This window comes from Aphelocoma coerulescens, chromosome 4A (genome assembly GCF_041296385.1).
Source record: "Aphelocoma coerulescens isolate FSJ_1873_10779 chromosome 4A, UR_Acoe_1.0, whole genome shotgun sequence".
NCBI lineage: Eukaryota > Metazoa > Chordata > Aves > Passeriformes > Corvidae > Aphelocoma > Aphelocoma coerulescens.
This window is the reverse complement of record NC_091018.1, coordinates 14,094,182-14,112,320: the sequence shown is the minus strand read 5'-3', so window position 1 is coordinate 14,112,320 and position 18,139 is coordinate 14,094,182. Positions and strand designations below refer to the sequence as shown.

The window sequence follows — 18,139 nt, the reverse complement described above, 5'->3', positions numbered from 1 at the left end:
TACAGTAAATGACGCCGATTCCTTGAGTTGGTGTCTGTGTCTTTGGTGCTGACCCTGCCCACTGGTAAAACAAATTTGGTATAGTCTGGCCGGATCACAACAAAATGCTGCTTTTTAAATGTAAGTGTAAGGAATCGGTCCCATCCAAAATTCCCGCATGGGAAGACCTTCCCTAGGGTTTGCTGGCTGTGGCGTGGGCTGAGGTCGGAGCACCGTGCGAGCAATGAGGACGTCAATTGAAAGAAGCTGAAGCACTGGATGTATTAAAATGCATCCAAAAATTGCATATGGAAAAAGGAAAAGAACTTGTGGGTTTGGGAAGAGGAGGGTGAATTTTGTTAACAGCATCTCGGAAACAGCACCAACAGAAGGAACGATTGTTGTTGAAACGCTCCCACATGGAGCGACAGAAGAAGTTTTTAATCTTGAGCTTGGATTTGTTTGAGCAAAGGAAATAATAATAATAATAATAACAACGAGAATAATAACAAAAATTAATGATCTACATGTATATAATATAATAAAAATCGATGTTTATGTTTTCACATCTATATAATGACATTGTGAAATAATGCTCCAAATACCCATTTGTTAGCTTTGGCTGCTCAGGGATATAAGACTAAATACGCTACAGAAAAGGATTGGCCAGGACCCCAACATCGCTGGGAAACTGTGTGAGATTGTATACAACAGATGAAGGAGGAAGGGATGAAACTGGCTGTTTTTATAGGGTTTGCTGACGCTAGGACGTGGAATGCTTTGTCTGTTACTGCGAAAAATAAAGTGAGTAAGACTGCTGGGTTTTTCATCTACCAGACTATCCACAAGCTGCAGAATTGATTGAACAGATGAAGGGGTTGTTAAAAGAGCAGTTGAAAAATATAGGAGATGGGAACGTGTGGCAATGAAAAACCCACCTCACAGATGTGCTCCATATCCTTAACAATGGGCCCACTGGGGAAATGGAAACCCCCTGGATGCGCATGGCTGCACCCAATTTGCAAATACAACCACGGACAGTGACACTTGGACTTCCTGGGAGATTGTTCCGGGGGAGATGGCCCCTGACAGGGCCATCGCAGAGGCTGCAGGGCTGGACCTTTAGGCATTAGAATTAATTAGGATAAATCAGAAGCAAATGAGAGTTATCAGTACCGGCACAGGAATTCAGGTTCCTCCGGGACACTTTGGTTTGATAACTGCTCACTCAAGCTTGGCCTTGACAAGTGTTCATATGGTGGGAGGAGTGGTTGGTGCAGATTATCAAGGAGAAAGTAAAGTAGTTCTGTTAAACAATAGTGAACAACACTGGATCATTCAACCCCACGGCAGGGTAGCACAGTTATTGATATTGCCAGTTTTTAAAACAACCGTGAAAAAAGGACATCCACTTCACATCACTACTGTTCATGGAGATAAAGGGTTTGGATCCACCAGTCCTAATCATGGAGCCAGAGTGTGGGTCCAGAGGCCAAATGGCCCGCCCGAGCCAGCTGAAGTAAGAGCTGTAGGCAAAGACAGCACTGTTTGAATCCTGAAAGCTGGGTGAGAAAGATGGGCACGTGTCCCTGCAGCCAAGTGTTCTGTGAGAGAACAAAGAGATGTTACAGGATATTGTTTTGCAGAGCCTGCCAGACCAAATCTCCCTGTTTGCCCCAATGGTCCCTTTGGAAAGTGCTCTGATCCACAGCGCTCGATGTGAAGACTGATGTGCCACTGAGTGACTTCTGCAGACAGAAAGGGACCGCTTAACAGTGAAACTATTGTTGATCTTGTTGATTTAATGTTGTCCTTGTAATCGGAGCACTGGTTGGCTAAATTGATTTCTAACCGCAGGAGCAGAGATAGGGAACTCATTTAACCTCAGTAATTGCTGGGTGCGTGGAAGTCCAGAAGGATTCGATGACTGGCCTTGGCTGGCCCATCTGGCCCAACCCAAATGGTGGGTTAGAAACTTGAGCACAGTTCACGATAAAAACAGAGTTCTAGAGCGAGGGTGGCGATCCCCGACCGCTGCATTTTCATAGAAAAGGCATTTCCTACCTAAATCGGATAAAGAGGAATATATGGAGGAAAAAGTGTCTGTGGATGGATGTTGTCTCCTGGAATAGGTTGTATGCACCCACACTGTAAACTGTTCAATTGCACCCAGTATAAAGGGAAATGGAATCAAACTCACGTACAGCTCTTTAATCATGGCTGGGTTAAGCGTTCCTATGAAGATTGTGAAAAGATACCCTTAAAGCACTTCCCGTATGATATTTTGGCTTGTCAACAAAGACTTTCTAATACTTAAATCCAAGATTGTAGTATCAAAAGAATTGTTATGAAGGTTGCAGTTCGTCTCTAGGTCAAAGGACTGATTGAAGTAGTGAGGCCTGAACAACAGGCCCTGACTGAGGCCTGAACAACAGGCTCTGAGCCAAAGTTGACATCTAGATGAACCTTCCAACCAAATGTTCTATTTGTATCTGCTCATTAACGAAGCATTATTAGCAATATGCTCTATGTTCATTGGTGAAACACGGATTTACCTTTCTGTATTTAGAAACTGGACAAGGCCCCATCTGGCCTTGTTTGGGGCTTTAGGATCAAACTCCCTCGGTTCCTCCTTGAGCCCTGGCCAGGCTTTGGGAGAAACCAAACAGGAGAATGAAACCAGATGTTCCCACACTAGCAGTGATGTCAGCTTGTTTGTTCAACGCTGTCAAAGCTGGGCCCTCTCACAGCGAGGTTGAAGCCTCGTTGCCCGCAAAGGTGGATGCACCTGCAGGAATTCCCAGGGTGCGGGAATGGCTCTCCAGTCCTTGGCTGTGACAGCTTCCCCCAGCTGATGTGAGGATGTGGATGATGGCGAGGCCTGAGGGTAACTGGTGCTGTCTCTTTCTTGATTACTGTACGCAATCTTTGGTAGTGATGATTGGGTGCTTTGCTGGGCTTCTCCTTTTGTGATTCTTTGCAGTTTTGCATTCTAATAAATTACACTATTCCTGAACTTGGTGTCTGTGTCTTTGGGGCTGACCCTGCCCACTGGCAAAACAGACACTGAGGGCCCTCGGAGAACCAAAGGTGCCTTGCGACACCGTGGGGCCTCGTGTAACCAAGGGCGCCACAGTGACACCGTGGGGCCCAAAGGAACCAAGGGGCCAGCGTGACACTGCAAGGCCTCGTGGAACCATGGAGAGCATTGTGACACTGAGGGGAGTCTTATAATCAAGGGTCCATTGTTTTCCTCTCCCTGCCCTGGCCCCAGCCCTGCAAAGAAGCCCAGTCCTGTCTGGCCCTGCAGCAGGAACTGGAGGCACTGCAGGTCCGAGACAGTGACTCTGTGTCTGGAATGCTCAGGAGATCCTCAGCTTGGGAAGCTCCTGCAGCCCCAGGGCCCCGCTGCCCAGCACAGCAGCAGAGAGTTGGCTCTGGGGCTCCTCAGGCTGCTCCTGCTGCCATCCCAGGGACAGGGCAGCCTCTTGCCAGGGCTCCTCTGCACACACACGAGCTCCTGCTCTTCTCCTGGCCCATCCCAGCTCCCCACAGAGCCTTTCCCAGGGGAACACGTCTGTGCTGGCCTGAGCAGCCCTTGCTGTAGCCTCTGCCCTGCTGCCCACAGCCCCTGAGCTGGGGGTGCTGCTCTGCAGAGCATGGGGGCTGTGCTGCCCGGGGCCATGGGCTGCCTCTGCTGGGCTGTGCTGCTCAAGCTGGGAGACAGAGCTCTGCAGCTGATGGTGCTCCCTGCACTGACCCCTTCCCACACAGGCTCCGCTGTGGCCATGGAGGGTGCTCAGAGGTGCCTGCCTTGTTCCAGGGCTGGCACATGGGCTGGGGCTGCCCTGGATCCTCCTCTGCAAGTTCCCATAGGGTCAGACGAGTCACTGCCCAGACTCCTTTCCCTGTAGCTGCTGTGTCCCCTGGGGCTGCAGAGCTCTCATGGGTCACAGGAAACATTCAGTCCTTTATCTCTGGGTGAGCTCACCCTCAACAGGCCTGTGCCCACTGAGCTCCACTCACTGCTGATCCCTGGCACACACTGTCCCTGCAGATCCCCTGTGTTCTCCTGGCAGCTCCCAAGTCCCTCCAGAAGAACATTCCCCTGCCATCAGCCCTGGCACAAGCTGCAGAGCCCCAGGAAGGTTCATCACAGACCATTCAGCATCTGGTGGGCACTGGCCACCAACAAGCAAAACCTGAACCACACCTGAGTCTCTTGAAGGCCACACTGGGACCCTGATCTCATCCCACCGAGCCCTGGGAGAACAAGGAACACAGGCAGCCTCTTTAGAGTCTGCTCCTTGGGCCTGTTCCTGACAGTGACTGTGGAGGGAGAGCAAAGCCTTCCTGCAGTTCCTCCTTCAGGAGATGCCCTTTGCTGATGGAACCGCTGTGGCGGAGCCCAGCTGTGTCCCAGCAGTGCCCATGGCCTGTCCCTGCCTGTGACACGCAGCAGGACTCGCACCACCCGGACAGAGCTGTTGGCCTTACACCATCACAGCGGCTCCAAAGGAGAGAGTGGAAGTAATAAGAGAGGAGCTCTGAAAAGACCAAGCTCTGCTGCTCCCTGGCTGTGCTGCTCTGCTGGGACTCTTCCCCCCCACGCCTGCAAAACTGGCCCTGCCCTCCAGCTTCAGGGATGGACTCAACCAAAGGATCTCAAACTGAGACCTTGCTGATGGGTCCTTTCTTTCATGTGAATACACACAGAGCAGACTCCTTATTGACACAGTCCCTGTCAACAGTCACATTCAGCCTGTAAACAGGGAATAAGATGCATAACAAAATCTTTTGGGCACAACATTAACATAGGAGAAGAAAAAAAGCCCCCAAACCACCACCACCAAAACAACCTGAGAAGGCAGGCTGGGCCTCTAATGATTACACTTTAGCCTATGGAGCTGAAAACAGGCAGGTTTGTGCTTCTGGAAAGCATCCAGTCATCATTTTCCTCAGGGCATCCTTGAGCTCCTGGTTCCTCAGGCTGTAGATGAGGGACTTCAGGGCTGGAGGCACCACCGAGTACAGAACTGGCAGTGCCAGGTCCAGGGATGGGGAGGACATGGAGGGGGGCTTCAAGCAGGCAACAAAGCCAGTGCTGAGGAACAGGGAGACCATGGCCAGGTGAGGGAGGCACGTGCAAAAGGCTTTGTGCCATCCCTGCTCAGAGGGGATCCTCAGCACAGCCCTGAAGATCTGCACACAGGAGAAAACAAGGAACACAAATGAACCAAAAGTTAAACAGATGCAAAACACAACAAGCCCGAGTTCCCTGAGGTGGCAGTGTGAGCAGGAGAGCTTGAGGATCTGTGGGATTTCACCCAAGAAGTGGCCCAGGGCACTGCCCTGGCACAGGGGCAAGGAAAAGGTAGTGGCCGTGTGCAGCAGAGCATTGAGAAAGCCACTGGCCCAGGCAGCTGCTGCCATGTGAGCACAAGCTCTGCTGCCCAGGAGGGTCCCGTCTTGCAGGGGTTTGCAGGGGGACACGTAGCGGTCGTAGCACTCGACGGCGGCGAGGAGGGAAAACTCCGCTGAAATGAAAAAGAGAGAGAGAAAGAGAGAAGAAAGAGAAAGAGAAAGAGAAAGAGAAAGAGAAAGAGAAAGAGAAAGAGAAAGAGAAAGAGAAAGAGAAAGAGAAAGAGAAAGAGAAAGAGAAAGAGAAAGAGAAAGAGAAAGAGAAAGAGAAAGAGAAAGAGAAAGAGAAAGAGAAAGAGAAAGAGAAAGAGAAAGAGAAAGAGAAAGAGAAAGAGAAAGAGAAAGAGAAAGAGAAAGAGAAAGAGGCTGTGCAGCACCTCCTGCGTAGGAGGTGGTTCTGGTGTCCCAAAATGGAATTGTGCATGGCTTTGGGGACAGTGGTGCAGATGGAGCCCAGGTCGGTGAGGGCAAGGGTCAGCAGGAAGAAGAACATGGGCGTGTGCAGGTGGTGGCCGCAGGCTACGGCGCTGATGATGAGGCCGCTGCCCAGGAGGGCAGCCAGGGAGATGCCCAGGAAGAGACAGAAGTGCAGGAGCTGCAGCTGCTGCGTGTCTGCGAATGCCAGCAGCAGAAAGGGGCTGATGGAGCTGCTGTTGGACATTTGGCTGTGTGTGGACATGGGGACCTGTTCACGGAGAAAAGGCAGTGACAGCTTAAGGGAAACGGCTCTCAGCCAAATCCAAGACATGTCCCACAAATCCTTCTCCTGTCACACACTGACACCTTATGGGGATTCAGAGTGTCGCCACGGAGAACGGCTTTGGCGGGCGTGGGGCCTTGCGAGAGACGAGAGACGGGGCGGGCCGGGGCCGCGTCTGGCAGGAGGCGAGACAAAGAGCAAGAGGCGAGACAAAGAGTAGGATAGTTAACGGGAGATTGGGCGAGGAGATGCTAATCTGTAGCCCTTGGAGATGTAAAACATATAACCTTAGAAGCTGAAGTTTGTAGCTGCTGAACTGTTGGTTTGGAACAGTATATAAAGAGTTGACTCGTGCGATCAAATTTGGCTTTGCATGCGGCCGGCGAAGTCCGTGTTCCATCACCGACAACACCCTTCTGTTTTTCTAGCAGATCTTCCTTCAGCTCCAGCCGCAGCCCTGCTTGCTGCTGGCTGCGTGCGACATGAGTTTCAGGGCAATTGCTCCGGGGCTTTTTACAATTCAGCCTTGCTGTGCAGAAGTGGGAGGGGGACAGGGACCTGTCCTGGTGTTACACTTTGAAACCCCAGCTAACACAAGGGCACTCCCAGGGCCCAAGAACAGGAACGGCAAAAGCTGTTAAAGTGTTCTAGAGGTTTTTATAGCTCCTCTTCATCTCCCCGGCTGACTGGTTTTGGATGTCAGAAACACTCAGCATTGCTGCTGCCCTCGGGGAGAATAGAGCGAGTTCTGTGAGGCAAGGTGGTGAGTGGAGAGTGAGGGGAGGTGGTCTGTCACTCTGTCCTGTTCCAAGATCCTCTGGGCTTTCACCCTTGTCAGACAGAGGATAATCACCCTCCCATATTTCCCTTAGAAACCATCCCAACACTGCTGAGAGCAGATGGATCCACCACAGCCCATCAAATGTCCATCCCCTTCTCGAGGTCTCAGCCCCACATTGGTAGCCAAATACACACATGGCTCATTTCACCAACCCAACAGCACTTTCGCCATCATAAAACTTTTGTGTCTCACTGTGGGGCTTTCAGGTAACACAAAGATGCTACACGACCTGTTTGCGTCCTGGAGGGAAGCTCAGAGCTTAGGGGGAATCCTCAAGAAGAAAGCCAATTGTCCTAATGATGGCATTGGATGTAGGGAGATTGAGCTCCTTCCCTGGCTGCATTGCCCACAGCCGGGCACTGGGGACAGCGTCACCCTGAGCCAGCTGAGCCAGCTGTGCCCCCTCCCAGAGCCCCCCAGTGCCAGGCAGATGCTCCCGGCCCTGTGCTCTGCAGAGGGAACTGGGCCCGGGACTGCAGAGCTGCCCCACAGCTCTGCTGCAGCTCTGCCTGCACAGGAGGGGCTTCACGCCTTGGACCCCCGGCCCTGAGGGCAGAGGCTTGGCGGAGGGAGAGAGGAGGGGAGGGGGCTTGTTCGGAGGGGGCTTGTTCAGAGGGAGGGGCTGCACTCGAGGGCATCCTGTGGAGGTCTCTAAGCTCTCCGTGCCACAACATTTCTGCCTTTTGTTTTCTCTCATTGCCCGATCTTCTCTCTGCTTGCTGAAGATCTTCCTCCTGGAGGTGTTTCCCTGTGCCTGATCTCTTCCTGCCAGCACTCACAGACCCCATATCTCTGGGCACTCTCCTTGGCCCTACAGAAACCTGCCTGTTTGCAGGGCACTGGCTGGGGACAGGTTCTGCTTGCAGGTGGGAGAAAGGACAGGTCAGACTAAGCCTGGCGGGTCCAGCAAAGGTGATGCCGGTGCTGTGCGTGGGCAGAGGAGTGGCTTGAAAGCACTTTAGGAAACTCCTGCAGAGCACTCAAGTTACACTTCCGATGCCTCAGGGACTCTTAAAAATGAAGAATTCCTTTATCACTTCCCCCCCTCCCATTCCCCAAGAGTAGGAAAGGGAAAACAGTCTCAGGAAATTTCATCCTTATAGAAAGGATTGTCTTGGAAATATTACTGGACTGAGCTGAAGCCCTGAGCATGTCCTCATGTTCTACACCAGGGATACTCAGAGAATGTACTTCCTGAATCCACAGTCAGTGGTATGTTCCAGCTTGAGGAGATCATTTCAGGAACTGCAGCTGCATTGTCCTGCAGCCAGAGGCTTCCTGTGTCAAGGGCTGGGAATGATTCTCCCCCGGTCACTTCTCAGCATCTTCCCAGCCCTAACTGATGGAACCCCTCTGTGCCTCTGTGCTGTGCCCGGGCTGGCTGCAGGCAGTGCCCCAGCCGCCGCAAAGGCAGATCCTGTCCCTCCCTCATTGCTCGGGACTCTTCCCGGGGCACTGGGATGTGGGCATGTGCAATGCCAAGGGCAGGACCATGGGGTGGCCCCTGCCATGCTGCTGAGCAGGAAAAAAGAGGCAATGAGGCCCCAGGGCTGCAAGGGTCACTTATCTCCCAACTGGCCTCAGGGGCAGGGACAGCAGCCCTGGCCAAAGTGCTGCAGAAGTTGCCTCTGTCAGGGCCTTTCAGCTTCTGCACATCCCTCTGCCCTCTCCGGCCCAGGCTGTCCTACAGTGTCCGTGCCCTGTGTCTCTGTCCCTGCAGGCTGTCGTCATCCCCCCGGCTGCCCCACCTCACCGGCCCCTTCCTTTGCTGATGGCTCTGCGTCCTGCCTGGCTCTGCCTTGGCACACAAAGCCTTGGGCTGCTCCAGACTTCTTCTGGGGGACACGTGGCACCACAGCACTGCCCTGGGAGAGAAATTCCTTTCTCCTTCTGTCCAGTCTGGACCTCCCCAGCTGCCCTTTGCATTAATTCTTTCTTTTGCCGGCTCTTCTCTACTATGTCAAAAGGATCCACCATCTCTGAAACCACCCTTCAAGCCCTCCCAGGACTCTCCTCCACTGTCCTCAGACTCCACTCCACTGAGCACAGAGCCCCTTTGTCCCTATGTAGTGATCATGTGCTTGAGGCCACGGGCACCTGGACAAGAAGGTCGGTTCTTTTCTACAGGAAGGAAACCACAGAAGCCCAGTCTTTTGAAGGCAGATGAGAGGCAGCCACCAGAGGCCAAGGCAAGCCAGACCTGTCTGTCCTTGCAGCTTCTGTCTGAAAGCAACCCTTGGACATATGGGGAGTTTTGGAGGTGGAGTTCCATTTCAGCTGTGGGTGCCTGGACTGGAATGACAGCTCTTCTCCCCAGGAAGGAAAGGGCAGAGCCCCAGTGTTTCAAAGGCTGATTAGCAGTGGCTCAAGGAGGCCAAGGCCAGCCAGACCTGTTTGTCTGGGCAGCTTTTGTCTTGGAGCGATCCTTGGATAGAGGGAATTTGGGAGGCCAAATCCCAGTTTTGTCCATGGACGTCTGGCCAAGAAGGACAGTTCTTTCCCATTGGCAGAAAAGTGAGGAGCCCCAGTGTTTCAAAGGCAGATGAGAGCTGGCCCTCAGGAATCCAAGGGAAGCTGGACATTCCTGGCAGCTTTTGTCTGGGAGCTATTCCTTGGCTAGATGGAATTTCAGAGGTGAATTCCCAGTTTTGGCCATGGATGGCTGGACTTGAAAGATGGTTTTTTCCATGGGAAGAAAAGCACAGCCCCCCCGTGTTTTGAAGGCAGATGAGAGGTGGCCCCTAAGAGGCCCATTGGTTTCATGAGGTCACAGAGTGTCACAGTGGTCTCCATGATTCCATAAGGTCCTGCCGTGTCACAATGGCTCCTTGGTTCTATTGGGCTCCCCAGGATCACAATGGCCCCTTGGTTCCACAAGGCCTGGCTGTGTCACACTGGCCCTTTGCTTCCATGAGACCTTGCAGTGTCACAATGGTTTCCTTGGTTCTATGAGGCCCTGTGGTGTCACAATGGCCCCTTGATTCCATTGGGCCTCTTACTGTTACATAGTTCTTAGTTCCGTGACGCCCTGTAGTGTCACAGTGGTCTCCTTGGCTCCATGGTGCCACGCAGTGTCACAAGGGCCCCTTGGTTCTATGAGGCCTGGCTGTGTCACAATGGCCCCTGGCTCCCATGAGGCCCTGTGATGTCACAATGGTCTCACTGGTTCCACGAGGCCCTGCAGTTCCACAATGGCCCTTCGGTGTCACAAGGCCTTTGAAGTGTCATAATAGTCTCAGCGGGTTCCCCCGCTGGTTCACAATGGCCTCCTTGGTTCCATGATGCCCCGTAGCGTAACAATGGTATGCTTGCTTCCACACAGTCAGAATGGCCCCGTGGCCTCATGGAGCCCCACAGTGTCACTGCGATCCCCTTGATTCCACGAGGCCCTGCCGTGCTACAATGACCCCTTGGTTATACGAGGCCCTGCAGTGTCACAATGGCCCCTTGGTTCTGAAGTGTGCAAGAGCCTAATAATAGGAGAAAGGCTCCAAAAAATGCTTTGTCATTATCACTGCTCAACACCGGAAAGGCTTCAAAAGCGCTTCGTCATTATGGCTGCTTATCCTAATCACTTTTGAACGCCTGGAAACTACGTGCCGTACGGGCCGTGCATAGCCCGCCTTGAGGCCCATAAAAAGGAAGGCAAAACTGGCGCAAAATGTGGAGGCGAAAGCGAAAGGTAGAATCCCTGCCCTTTGCCTTTCCCCACACCACCACCATCGCCAGCCACGAGACACCCTGAGGCCTCCGGGAGCCGACGCCGCCCGCCTGGGGAGAACCCCCCCAGTCCTTCACCCCTGGACTGAAATCCCGAGTGAGTTGTGCAACCCCTACCCCTGCTCCTTCGTCCCAGGCGGACCGAGGTTCAGCTGCAAGCATGGAGCCTGCATCTCGGAGGATGGGCTGCCGCTTTCCAGCCAAACTGCTCCAGAGATGGGAAGAGGCAGATAAGACCCTTCAAACAGCAGCAAAAAAAAAGGCAAAAACTTCTCCACTTCCCCCACCCTGTCTCAGCAGCAACAAAGGTAGCACAGTGTGGTGGTGACTTATCCTATGCTTTTAGAGTAACCTTGGCTTTTTCTAACTTTTCTCTACTTTTCTCCTTTCTCTTTGCCTCTCTTACCATTAGATAAACAGATATCCATTTTTTTGGCACCAACATTTAATCTCGTTTGGTTTTAATCTCATCTTTGGGAATATTTGGAACCTTCAAAGTTCTTTCCTTTTTATACTCAGAGATTTCATTTTCTTTGCCCTTCTGGGTGTAAATCAGATAGTAACAAAGTGTCATAATGGTCTCCACGGTTCCATGAGGCCCCACAATGTCACAATGGACTTTTGGTTCCATGAACTTTCGTACTGTCAGCAACAGTCTCCTTGGGTCCGCAGTGTCACAATGGACCCTTGGCTCCATGAGGTTCAGTAGCGTAACATGGACGCCTTGATTCCATGAGGTTGTGTAGTGTCACAATGATCTCCTTGGTTCTGCGGCCCTGCTGTGTAACAATGGGCCTGTGGTTCCATGAAGTTCTGTACTGCCAACCATGATCTCCTTGCTTGCACAGTCTCCTAACTGACCCTTGGTTCCATGAGGTGCCTGGCCTCCAACAGCCTCTAAGAGACCCTTATGGCCCCTCAAGGCCCCTCACAGCCCCTCATGACCCCTCAATGCCCCTCACAGCTCCCCAGGGCCCCTCGTGGCAGCTCACAGTCCCTCACAGTCCCTCACAGTTCATGGCCCCTCATGACCCTTCACAGCCCCTAACAATCTCTCATGGCCCCTCACAGCACCTCATGGCCCCTCACGGCCCCTCACGGCCCCTCACGACTCCTCATGACCCTTCACAGCCCCTAACAAACCCTCATGGCGCCTCACAGCCCTTCACAGCCCCTCAGGGCCTCTCACAGCCCAAGGCGTGGGACTCCTCCCGAAGGAGAAGAGATCGGGCTCTGCTTGTTCTCCTTTTATTTTGGTCACTTCACAGTGATGAGTAAAGGAAGGCTGAAATGGAGCCTTTCCCCAGCATTTCCCTCTTGGATAATCGCGGGGCTGAAGCTCTGTGCTGGTGCTGGCACTGGCCCAAGTGTGAACATCGCTGCAGCCCCCCACAGCCTTTGCTGTCCCCCGTGTCCATTCCCTGTCCCTGAGACCCGCCCAGCTCTGGCAGCAGCAGGAGCCACCGCGCAGTGGGCCCTGTACCGGCACAGCCGGGGCTCCCGGCCAAGAGCAGCAGCAGCGCCAGCCCCTTCCCACCTGCTTGTGCCTCGGCTTCCCAAGAGGTTTTTCCCGGTGAATTTCTGGAGTAGAGACACAATCAGCCACAAACAGACCTGATTCCTCAGAGCCCAGCTGTGCTGCCCTGATGCAACCTTCCGAGAAAGAAAGGATCGGGTTCCAGCACTGTTCCCAGCACAGTTTCACTCGTCCTCAGGGGACAGCAGGAGGCTTTTCTTGCGTTTGCCTTGGGAATGACAGATCATGGCTGCTCTTCCCCCTCTTCTGGTTGCCACTTGAATTTTATCTGAAAAACTGCAATTGCCTCTTTTGATCGGTGCTAGCCACAGTACTTTTCTGATGGGGAATTCAGATGTTTTGTTGCAGGCATCCTGATTAGCAGATCTTGAAATGTTCACAGGTCTATAAGCAAAAAGTCAAGGAGAATGAAAGCCATACAGGCCACATTCACAGCGCTCAAACACAGCCCTGTTGCTGGTGCTCTTGAAATAGAATCAGCTGACAGAGGCCAGCACAGAAATTGCCTCTGGAGTGTGGAATGAAATGAAAAAATCCACTGGGAGAAAGAGGAAGCAGAACTTCTGCACTCGCTTCATTGCTTCTTCCCAGCAGCAGGAGACGTGGATGTCCAGAGGTACGTCCCGCTGCTGCTGACCACAGTGAGAGCACAGCCTGCTGCCCAGTCCCAGCGGGAACCCGAGCCCAGCCCGGGGAGCTCCCGCAGCGTCGGCAGCTCAGCGGACGCGCTGCCAGGGCCGCAGCCCCGGGAACGCGCCCGCCCATTGTGGGGCAGCGGCGCAGGCCCAATGTCCTGCGGCCCAAACTTGCTGCTGCTGCTGCTGCTGCTGCCACGCAAGGCCCATCCTTCTCCCCCTCCTCCTCTCCCAGCACGGCGCAAATTGCACCTCGCGGGATGCTTCCCCGGAGGCTGCTCAGGCGCCCCGCTCCTCTTTCCACCTGAGCGTCGCTGCGGAGGAATCTTTGGCGCGCTTCCGTAAGCCCGGGCCTCTCGCTTCGTGCTGAATCGGGGATGCAAATGGCCTTGTTAAGAAAGTCAAAAGCCAAGGGAACGGATTAGGAATTATTCGAAAAAACTACCCTTCTTCCAGGCAAGGTACACCAAGTCATTTCCCGCATTTCTCCTTTGCACATTCTTTCAGTCGTCTGCTCGGAGAGCTCCAGCTTCTTCTGGTGCTTCCTGTGAACCGATTGTACTCTTGATTTGCGCACCAACGCACCAGACGTGCAAGCATCTACGCTGAACTCAGAAACCAACTGCCTCTGTCAGACCATTTTCACAGTCCAGGTCACTTGCAAGATGTCCACTGAGAGCTTGGAAGGATTAGCCCCCAGCTCTCCACTTCTGGCTGCAGGCTCCGGACATTCTTCCTCTCCATTCAGCCAGCCTAACAATCGCTGCTACCCCCTCCTCCTGTTTCCTTAGCCTAGAACAGTAACGACGAAAACCTTACCCACGGCACAACTCGCTAGTCCACCAGGAGGAGAAAGGACAAGTTGTCAAGCTCTCAAAACCTTGGTCCTGCTTTGCTGCAAGAGTCGTGCTGCACGCACAGTGTGGCAAGCCAAGAGAAGCTGCATGTGATGGCACATCTTGGGACAGGAGCTCCAGCTAGGTCTCCAGGAAAGGGTCTTGAAAAGAGCAAACATCACTGTGGACAAGATTCTTGCAAAAGCAAAACAGCTTCCCAGAAGGGACACGCAAAGGGAAAGAAACAACCCAAGATGTTCCCGTATACTATGAATTGCTTCCCTTCTATGCTCCCCTTTTCTGTCTTGCACTAGTTCTACCTCACAGTCATTGCAAACTGATCTTACCTCAAACACCTAGGACTTAGCAAGTTTGAGACACTCTACAATACCAAGAGCTACACACAGTTTGCCTTCTCCCTGTTTGGCTTTGGAAGCAATGCTGGAGACACCAGAAGCCTGCCAAGGGAAGATTTTAGAGCCCAGTGCCTTGCTCGGCTCTGGCTTCTAGAGACAGGGCATGTGCTCCCCTAGGACTGCACCCTCAGCAGTGACAATAGACAGCAGCAGCAACAAAGGTGATTCCCATGACACTGTCGCAGGGCTCAAGACTCCGTGTCTTGGCTTCACATGGCAAAGCTCACTGTCTGTTTGGACAGACTCAGCATCCAAACTAGTCTGCTTTTCTACCTGTGTCAATGAACAGCAGGAGAAGGAAACCAGCCAGCAGTTTCTTTGCAGAGAGGGCCTTTGCTCCAGGCTGAAAGTGCTGGATTGGCAGGGAGGAGGCAAACAGCTGAGAGCTTAGCTGCTCTATTGGACCGGCATCAGAACTCAGCAAAAAGAGTGTTTCCATTCTTTTATTTGAAGCCTCCTATCGGCAGTCTCCGATTTTCACCTGCAACCGGACAAGAAAACAGCAACAGCCCTGGCGACGAGGGCACCGCGCCGGGCACGGCCCCGCCGCTCCCACTGCCCACGCCGAGCGGCCGGGGAGCAGCGCTGCACCCCGCAGGGGCTGCACGTCTCCCTCCTCACGTCCTGCTCTGCCCTCCCACGGGGCTGCCTCTGCCTGGCGCTGGCAGGCTCCTCATTCAGCACTTTGCTCTGCTCCAGGCGAAAAGTGCGGACAGCGCTTTGGTTGCTCTTGCTCTTGTGAGCAAGAGACCGCGGCGCGGGGCGAGCCAGCAGCAGGGGCAAGTTGCAAGACTGCCGCAAGGAAGAGTTACAATCTGGTGAAGAAGAAGCTAAACAAGATGGTGCGTTTGGCGCGGCTGCGGGAGGAAGAGATGCTCCGTGACTCCGCTTCGGCCCCGGAGCGGCCCGTGCTGGCGCGGGGCGCGCGGGGCTCGGCCGCGGGGCGCGCGGGGCAAAAACGGACACCCGGGCAACAGACACACGGACACGCGGACCAACGCTCCCAGCGCTTCAGCGGCAGCGGCGGCAGCAGCAGCAGCGGCAGCAGCGGCAGCAGCAGAAGAGCAACACGAAAGCAGCGGTTCTCCAGACCCTCTGCGTTCCTTCTCCTGTTCCTCCTCTCCTTCTCCCAGTGTCCCGCATCCCCTGTCCCGCTCTCCCTTCACTGCTCCACCCCCTCCGCCCCTTCCGCGGCCTCCCTCTCCCCATGCCAGGCCGGGCCATGCGCCCGGCCCTCCCGCGGCGCCGGGCGGGGCTGCGCCCTCCCCGCCCCCGGGCGTCCCGCCGCGGTCTCGCCTCCGCCCGGCTCTTGGCGTACTGGCGGTGGCGCTGCTGGGCGGGCATCAGTGCCTGCCTCTTGGGCAGCACTGTCAGCCTCTGGCTCCGGCTGGCCCGACTCCGGCCCCGGCCCCGGCCCCGGCCCCGGCCCCGGCCCCGGCCCCGGCCCCGGCCCCGGCTCCTCCCGGGACCCGCCGAGGACACAGACGGCGCGGCCGCTCCCGCCGCGTCCGCCGCGTCTTCCCCGGTCCGAGCTCTTCCGCTCGGCAGCGCGGCCCCCGCCCCCGAGCCGCCGGTGTCCCCTTCGAAAGAGGCAGCATCTGGGGATACCCGGCCCGGGGCGGTTGAGGAGCGCCCGGCGGCCGTTTCTGGAGCCGGGCCGAGCGCTGACAGCCGCGTCTCGCCGGCAGGGAATGCGCAGCAGGGCCTGAGGGAGCGCTACGTGGTGGGTTCGCTGCTGGGGCGCGGCGGCTTCGGCAGCGTCTTCGCGGCGACGCGGCTCTCGGACGGCGCCCCGGTGAGTGGCGGGGCCGGCGGCGGGCGCAGGAGGAGGGGGGCGGAGGAGGGCGCAGGAGAAGGAGGATGGGGCTCGGCAGGGCGGGCGGCGAGCTCAGCCCGCTGCTCCCCTTGGCTTGCAGGTGGCCATCAAACGGGTGCCACGGAACCGCATCCGTCATTGGGGCGAGCTGGTGAGTGAGCGGCGGTGGGGGCATGGGGGTGGTGGGCAGCGGGAGAAGCCGGGGCGTGACGGGCGGGGATAAGCCGAGGCCCGGGAGGGTGGAAGGCGCCAGGACGCCTCGGGGGAGAGGGGGCGTGGGGGCAGCGGAGGGCGCAGAGCATCCCGGGCTGGGCGAGGGCTTCCCGAGCCCTGGCACGGCATCAGCCCCACTGACGGCATCGTGCTCCTCCCGCAGCCCAACGGCACCAGCGCACCACTCGAGGTCGTGCTGCTGGACAAGGTGTCCACCGGCTTCCCTGGTGTGGTGCAGCTCCTCGAGTGGCTCGCGCTCCCCAACAACGTGGTGCTGGTGATGGAGCGGCCGGAGCACTCTCAGGACCTGCGTCATTTCATTCGAGCGCGGGGCTTCCTGTCAGAGGAGGTGGCACGGAAGCTGTTCCGCCAGGTCCTGGAGGCCGTGCGGCACTGCACCAGCTGCGGGGTCCTTCACAGGGACGTGAAACCAGAGAACATCCTGGTTGACCTGGCCACCGGCCAGGCCAAATTGATTGACTTTGGCTGCGGCACCTACCTGCAAGACACAGCCTACACCCGCTTTGCAGGTGAGTCCTCGCCGGGGTAGGCTCCCGGTGCCGGCATCTCGCGGCCCAACCTGGCTGTGGCAGCGGGGATTCTCCCTTTTGATGCCAGTCATGGGACCGAGTTTTCAGCCCAGTTGCTTTTGAGTGCGGGTGGCCGGGGGGCCATCTTCCAGCCCTGCTGGCAGCCTTCGCCAGCCACTCTGCCCAGGACTGGCGCTGGGGCTGGGGCAGCCAGCGTGACAAAAACACAGCCGTGGGTGGGGGTAGCAGAGGGCGGGGGCCAGAAGCTGTGCACCCGCCGGTTTGGTGTGCAGGCAAGAAACGGCTCGGACTGCTCAGCTCGCCTTGTTTGCCTTGGCTTCAGAATGTTTTTTTGGGGCAATGCAGGCAGGGAGGGTGAAGGCATGGTTTTTCCCCCCCCCCGGCACTGAGCGGGTTTTCCCTTTGCGTGGAATGCTCGGGCCTTGCCAGGGCTTCCGCTGCCCTCTTGTGACACCGGTGGCTTCTTTTACAACCCACAGTTTGTCCACAAGTCACAGGCGCTGGCGAGAGGGCAGCGGGTCATGCCGCGTGCCACTGGTGCGGCCCCCGCGTGCCCAGGGATGCTGGGGTGAGGCTCCGGGAGCAGGCAGCATCCCGCGAATGAACTGCCTCTCTATTCCGTAGGAACACCAGCGTACAGCCCCCCAGAATGGACCCATTTTGGCTGGTACTACGGCGAGGCAGCTACCGTCTGGTCCCTGGGCATCGTGCTGCACCAGATGGTCTGCGGGCGGCACCCGTTCCCGAAGGGCCGGAACATCAGCTGGGGCCAGCTGTCGCTCCCAGAACGGCTCTCTCAAGGTGGATGCTCATCTCTGCGGCACGGGGGGGAATAGCAGTACTGGGAGACAGCAGCGGGCTCATGAGCATCCCGCTCTGGCAGCTGCCGAGGAGGTGGCACATGCCCCGCTCTCCTGCTCTCCTCCAAAACAAAGAATGGATGGGAAAGTTCGGGCACAGCTCGGAGCCCCCATGGCATGGCCTGGGCATGGCAATAGTGGGGCAAAGCGGACAGGAGCCTTCTGCAACTGACCGGCGCTTTCTGGTTTCTCCCCGCAGAGTGCAAGGAATTGATCAGAGGGTGTCTGTCCCTGCACTCCTTGGACAGGCCCTCATTAGAAGACCTGTCGTGTGATCCTTGGCTGCAGGATATTCAGCGTCCATAGAAGAAGGGAGAGAGCCACAGGCACACTTTGATCCAGGGAGCCGGTAAGTTACAGCTCCACAGGTGCCTTGGCCAGAAGAAGCCAAGAAACGCAGGCTTTTTTGCCCTGCCTGTATGGCTGCGCAGGGGTCGTCAGATGGGGACACGCAGCCCTTGTGCTGGCGCTGAGCTGCTCTTCCCAGCACTGGTGGCCGCCGTGCAAGCTGCTTTTGCTTGTCCTGCTTCACTGACAGCCGGGGCCCTGGGCGGGGCACTGACAGCCTGCTCTCAGCCGCAGGGAAGAAGGAGCCCCTGGAGAAGCTGTACTCC

The 18,139-nt window shown here is 55.9% G+C and overlaps 1 protein-coding gene and 1 pseudogene across 1 annotated transcript; one reads left to right on the top strand and one right to left on the bottom strand.

Annotated features, from left to right (window-relative positions):
- Nucleotides 1-4,878: 4,878 nt before the first annotated feature.
- LOC138110687 (olfactory receptor 14A16-like) lies at nt 4,879-6,061 on the bottom strand (annotated as a pseudogene).
- Nucleotides 6,062-15,292: 9,231 nt separating this feature from the next.
- On the top strand, nt 15,293-17,868 carry LOC138110222 (serine/threonine-protein kinase pim-1-like). The gene is made up of 5 exons (XM_069014928.1): nt 15,293-15,880; nt 16,002-16,052; nt 16,278-16,644; nt 17,290-17,466; nt 17,725-17,868. Exons 1-5 carry the CDS (start codon nt 15,293-15,295, stop codon nt 17,829-17,831), a joined length of 1,290 nt encoding a protein of 429 aa, XP_068871029.1. The 3' UTR covers nt 17,832-17,868.
- Nucleotides 17,869-18,139: the final 271 nt, after the last annotated feature.